Here is a 6114-nt window from a genome sequence, read left to right on the forward strand (position 1 = left end):
AAGTAAAAAAATATGCCCCTGTACCTCTGCATTCGGACCATAAGACGCACCCTGATTTCCCCCCCACTTTAGGAGGAAAAAAAGTGCGTCTTATGGTCCGAAAAATACGGTATATACAAAAAATACTGCTAAAAAAACAGCCCTAACCACAATTCTTCTCCAATGAAGATGTGTAAGCAGAAGAGGTTGTCAGTTCTGCACATAATGAAAGCCCTACGTTGTCAGGCTGTTGGGAATTTTTACATGAAAACACTGAGTCTGTAGACTGCAACACATTGGAAATGCTTACTGTAGTGTATTAGCAGATCTCAAAATGAATTGTTGATCAACTTGTTTTTTTAAGCATAGTTTTTAATATAAGATTCCAAATGTATGAATGTATGTATGCACAAATGTAATCATAATGTTGCAAATCACTTTTTTATATACTCACTAAATCAAAGAAATGCATGTTTGCCATACCAATGTGTAAGGTAGATATATTTTTAAACTGTTAAAATTAATATAAATTGATTTATCCGTTTCCTTTTTCTGATAGAGATTGACAACTGGATATTTACCTGTAACTGATACTCAAGTACTGGTATTTCTTCCTTTTCTGTTGGTCCAAACTGGCGTCGGGTTGCTGAAAATCGGATAGCAATGGATACAACAAGTTTTAGATTTACCACTGTCATTCCAATTATCGAGACCCTGCCACTGGAAAGTGTACCAAGAGATGCTCCAAGACGCTGCTTTGGATCCTAAAGGAAAAACACAAAATTAACAGATGTATGGTAGATAATAATGTTAATAATAATGACCTGGTCCAACACATTTTAAAGGTAACAACAAAACTAATTTAGAGACACCTTGTGGGAAGGAATATGTGTTAGTCTGCGAATCAATTATTGTGGAACACTTCTAGATGATGGGCTCAGGTTGTACATGAATTATCAGGAGTCAGGGTCATAGAGGGGTTTATTACATGGACTAATATCATATAATGACATTGGTAAGCTTTGCCAGTAACAAAATGATAATAAATGGATGAAGTTCTCTAAAATGTAGAACCCTTACCTTATATCTACTTGTGTATTTCCCACTGGGTGAAATGTCTCCAGTACTATTTAGAAGGTTTTCTTGTGGGATCCGAACATTGTAAAACATTGCAAACCTGAGAAACAAACAGATTACATATATATTATACCCCAAAATAAAACATTACATTACATTTATAGTCCTATATTGGGGATGGGTAATACTCTGCAAAGCATTTACAGAAAACTTGTAAAAATCCTATTAACGCCACATATCTTTTCTGCCGAACTGCAATAACGTTTGTTGATTAGAACAGCAGTTATAGTCTATCAAAAACAGTGTTTCCCAACCTTTTTAACATGGTGGACCCCATGAAATAACTTTTAGGTCTTTAGGGTAACCCTGCTGTAAATATTATATATCCATAGCAGTTTCTTAGTGTGGTGGTCATTAGGAAAAATGCTTCCTATATTGCTGCTCATTATGAAGAATGTCACCCTTACAGATAGCCAAAAAGATCATTGGTGTCAGTTAAACTGACCTGAGATTAACAAAATTGTTCATTGCTCTAGAAACCCTTATCAACCTCTAGAGGAAGCCTAGGATTCCAAGGAAACCTTGTTGAGAAACACTGATCCAAAATGTATCGGGCACATCATTTGATTGGTTGCTTTGCTATACAGTGGCAGATCTGTAAATCGTTATTTCATGTAACTTGCTGCAATGGATTATATATCACCCACTTCCGATTGGAGAGTGGGTGAAATATATTAAATATAATAAACACATAATAAAGTGTGTATGGGGTATCTGTGTGGCAGTTACCATAATATTGGACACTTCTCTTCCCGATACTATAACCTGCCACTTGTGACATTATATGTATATGTAATTTGATAATCAAAAGCAGGAATGAGTGGGATTTGTCTAGCTTTGGGGCTAAAACAATGTAGACTGCATAGGCACTGTGCAGAAAGACTGTTGCTGTTCCAATAGCAAATTATATGCTAAAAATACAGTTACTATTTTGAGAAAAAACTATTTGCCTAGACACTAGGGCTGATTTATTAAAGCTCTCTAAAGCTGGAGAGGATACTCTTTCATCAGTGAAGCTGGATGATCCAGTAAACCTGTAGTGGATCAGGTCCAGGATTCAAAACATTTGCTAGACTTTGAAGAAATCCATTCTAGGTTTGCTGGATCACCCAGCTTCACTGATGAAAGTGCATGCTCTCCAGCCTTAGAGAGCTTTAATAAATCATGGTCAATGTCACAACATTTATTTCTGTCCATTTTTTGCCAGGATTTTCTATTAAGGATAAGAACTCTCTCATCCTTAATAGAAAATCCAACTTTGGGCTATGGTGTCAAGTCTTCTCCAGCACATCCCAAAGATTCTCCATGGGGTTAAGGTCTGGACTCTGTGGTGGGCAATCCCCGTGTGATAATGAAGTCTCATGCTGATCTTTTTTTTCTGGGCACATAATGTTGGTGAACCTAGACCTGACCAGCTGAAGCAACTCCAAATCATAACACTGACCCATTCTCTCTGCACTTTCCATGTGGTCACCACCCTGACTACCCCTTCCTCTTCAGCCGCAAGGGGAAGTTGAGACCTGCGATAGGAGAGTGGGCGGGTTCTGGCATCATTACGTCACTCTGGGGGGAAGTTTCTTCCCCCTTGGGTAACAGATGGCTCCCCGTGCATGCGCGGTCCGGACTCCGTAAATTTAGTGGTCTGCGAGTTTCAAAAAGTTGGGGACCACTGGATTAAAGGATCTGCAGGAGTAAAAGTGAATGCATTTTTCTTTTCAGTTTACTTCCGCTTTAAGTTAGGCTTCAATCTTGACTTTTTTCATCTACACATTTACTTTTTATGAAGTTAAAATTTATTAACCCTTAACCCTAGTCAACTTTGACTAATTTAGATAGCATAAAAAATTATAATCAACCCCACTAGTTCTTCACTAAGCAGTACTGAACAGCGAGTGCACAAACACATTCATGATTGCGTCTTGCCCCATGCAAAGCTTGTGCAACCATGAGTAGGATCAATATATGTCATTCAAAAAGATTTCACCCTTACCTATAGGGGTAGAAAACCTCTTGCCCCAGTACTCAGAGCACTAGCTTGTGAGTTTTTTTATATCCAAGAGTAGGGCAAAGGCTCTCTCCAGCAATGGAAAAGTTATTTTATAGGTGTAAGAGAAATCAAACTGACAAGTATGTGTAACATTATATAAAAGAAAACTTTGGCTGCACTTCTTATTTCTCAACTTTCAGTAAAAGCTGTCTGTTTGTATAATCTTGGCATGCACGTGTTTCAACGTTTGCAGAATATTTACTGCAATGATAAATATTTATACAGCCACCAGAGTGAATTCATTTATGGATACATTATTTCTAATCACTCGAGCAGAGAGCTTTTGTATTAGGAAGCTGATATCTGAAATTCCTATACACAGAATAAAGGTATGTTACACTAATTCGACTCTCCTGTTAGTCATGTGAATTATCTAACGAGTGTTCGCTTTTGGTATCTGGATTTTACTGAAATAGTATGTGCTATATAAGTGGGTAACTGTATGGGTCAGGTCCAGAGTTTTCACTGTTAAATGATTGCACAGCAATTGTACAATTTCAAAGGCTGCATTTGCTATTTTAATGCAAATGCATGTAGTTCAATGTAAAACAATTGTCAAGAAAAGGCTTGGCTTGAGTTTAAAATGCACTTCATTAAACCTTGCTGGTCCAAAGAAAAGCAGCAGAATGCAAAGCGGGTCTAATGCAGCCTCAGAACTGTCATAAGCACCATTCAATCTGTTTTTTATACCAGTATTTAGGGGTTATCAAAATGCATACAAAATGCAGGAAAACAACTAAGTACATAATAAAATGTTTAGGCCAATAAGGGAACGGCAAAAGGCTTGGTTTACCCCACTACTATAGTCACCTACTACTGCCAATGCCCCATCAGCTGTAAACTTAACAGTGATCACCGAAGGGCCTGATTTATTAAAGCTTTCCATGGCTTGATAGAATACACTTTCATCAGTGAAACTGGAAGATTAAGCGAACCTGGATTGGATCTGATCCGGGTTTTAAAACATTTGCTAACAAATAGCAAATAACTTTAAAGAAATCCATTCCAGGTTTGCTGGATCACCTAGCTTCACTGATGAAAGTGTATCCTCTCCAGCCTTGGACAGCTTAAATAAAAAAAAAAAATCAGGCCCAAAGTGGCCGCAGAAGAACAGTGAAATTTTCCCACAATTTGTTTTTTCTTACATGTCAAATGCTGTCAAGGACAGTCCTAAGCCATACCCTAGAACAAACATTCAAACTTTCGCTATGTGCATGGCAGTTTCAGACACAATAAATAGCAATTTTGTAAAATTGCTCCATGAAAATGAAGGATGTTCAAGTATTTAATGGTCATTTCGATACAAAGTGTTTAATGGAAAATCCATAAAAGTAAAAATGTTTAAAATGTGGAAAATGGCTCGATCCATGCTTACTGTTTTTCATTCCTGGAACATTTATTTTTTCTTCATTTTCCTGTACTGGAGAACCAGGAGATTCAAAAACAGAACTATGCAGTTCAGGCTCTCACTGGCTGTGTGAAGGGTTTATGAGCCAGTCCAATGCATTCTAATAAAAATAAATGAAATTTGTGCTGAAGCGTGACCTGTAATACCTGCTCTAACTGTAAAGGACAGCAAACAAATAAAGGTAAGGCTGGAAATTGATAGCTGTAAGAAAGAAACATAAACATTACATGAATGCTTCTAAATAAAGATGAGAATTATATATGTATATCTAGTGAAAATGATTTTACAGCAAAATGACTGATTTTCCTGAAGAGAAAACTCTCAGGCTAATCAAGCTATTGAAGTGAAATGTGTTTGAATAATATACACAGATGTATACTTGGAGTAGTTAAATGTATTTTATGTATTTTGTGTATTTTGTATCTATGGGGTTGTTTTTCTCGATGTTGTGTATTTGTTATTTGAGTATTGCTACTTTGCAGTTATTTCAGTTTTTTTCTTGCTGTTTATTTCTTTCTATCTGAACAGGTAGTCCCCGGGTTACATACGCGATAGGGACTGTAGGTTTGTTCTTAAGTTGAATTTTTATGTAAGTCGGAACTGGTACATTATTTTTTTAAATGCAATTAGGACAGATGATTGGCTCAACATATTATTAGGCAGCGTGGTGTCAGTTACTGTAAAAAATCCTCACTGTAAGTTAATCACAAACAAAGCAAAAAAAAATTATGGAGCCTATACATTTATTAACTTCTGGAGCAAGCTGTGCTTTGACATGCAAAAAGAAACAACTGCAGAGTTTGTCTTGGTCATTAAAGGTAAAAGAGTAACAAGAGGCTGCAGAAAGAGCTCACCCCCCCCCCCATTAAGATCACCCACAACCTCAGCTGATTAGCAAAAAATTTCTTCTGCAAATCATGCGGACCGCCCCTTTCCCCCAATCCAGCCTCCGTCCTGCACAGGAGCAAGAGTCTGCATGTTGGATGTCCTTAACTCGGAGACTACCTGTAGTTTAATAATAATGCAATACATGTGAATTTTTTTTTTGGAAAAAGAGTAAGACTAGGCTAGTTGGAAGAAGTCCTCAGAGCCATTAAAAGCCAACTGCACCCCAGACTACACCTTCATTTCACCTTTCCCTTTGACTGCATTTGCAAAAACTGAGAAATTTTGCTGAAATGTTTCAATCTCCTTACCTTTCAAAAGAATGAGAACTGGACATTATTTTACTGCCTTGGAGTCTTGTAAACTAAAATTTTATCTCCCACACTGAGCTCATAAATACACCCCCCCCCCCACACCTTGCCTTCCATTACATCCCTGCACATGATTTCTTCATAGGATCAGTGGATGGGTATCTTGCTGGTGTGGAACACCCCCTGATAATGTGGCGCCTGATCTTGTACATGTGTGGTGCAAAATTGGGTATGACTGGCAGAAACCTGAAGATGTCAATGGTAAAATTCAGGGCAGAAGGTGTGCTTCTTTAACACCAGTGGTGTCCTGGCATGCAGAGCCCTAAAGAATGTAACTTTAGTGGGGG

The 6114-nt window shown here is 37.7% G+C and overlaps 1 protein-coding gene across 1 annotated transcript in view; it reads right to left on the minus strand.

Annotated features, from left to right (window-relative positions):
• Nucleotides 1-6114, minus strand: part of ACOX3 (acyl-CoA oxidase 3, pristanoyl) — a gene marked incomplete at its 5' end in the record, with an annotated part of 78107 nt that overhangs the window by 54477 nt on the left and 17516 nt on the right. Inside the window, 2 exon segments of the mRNA XM_072406887.1 lie at nt 561-743; nt 1060-1156. Coding sequence (XP_072262988.1) covers nt 561-743; nt 1060-1156 — 280 coding nt within the window.

This window comes from Pyxicephalus adspersus, chromosome 3 (genome assembly GCF_032062135.1).
Source record: "Pyxicephalus adspersus chromosome 3, UCB_Pads_2.0, whole genome shotgun sequence".
NCBI classification, from domain to species: domain Eukaryota; kingdom Metazoa; phylum Chordata; class Amphibia; order Anura; family Pyxicephalidae; genus Pyxicephalus; species Pyxicephalus adspersus.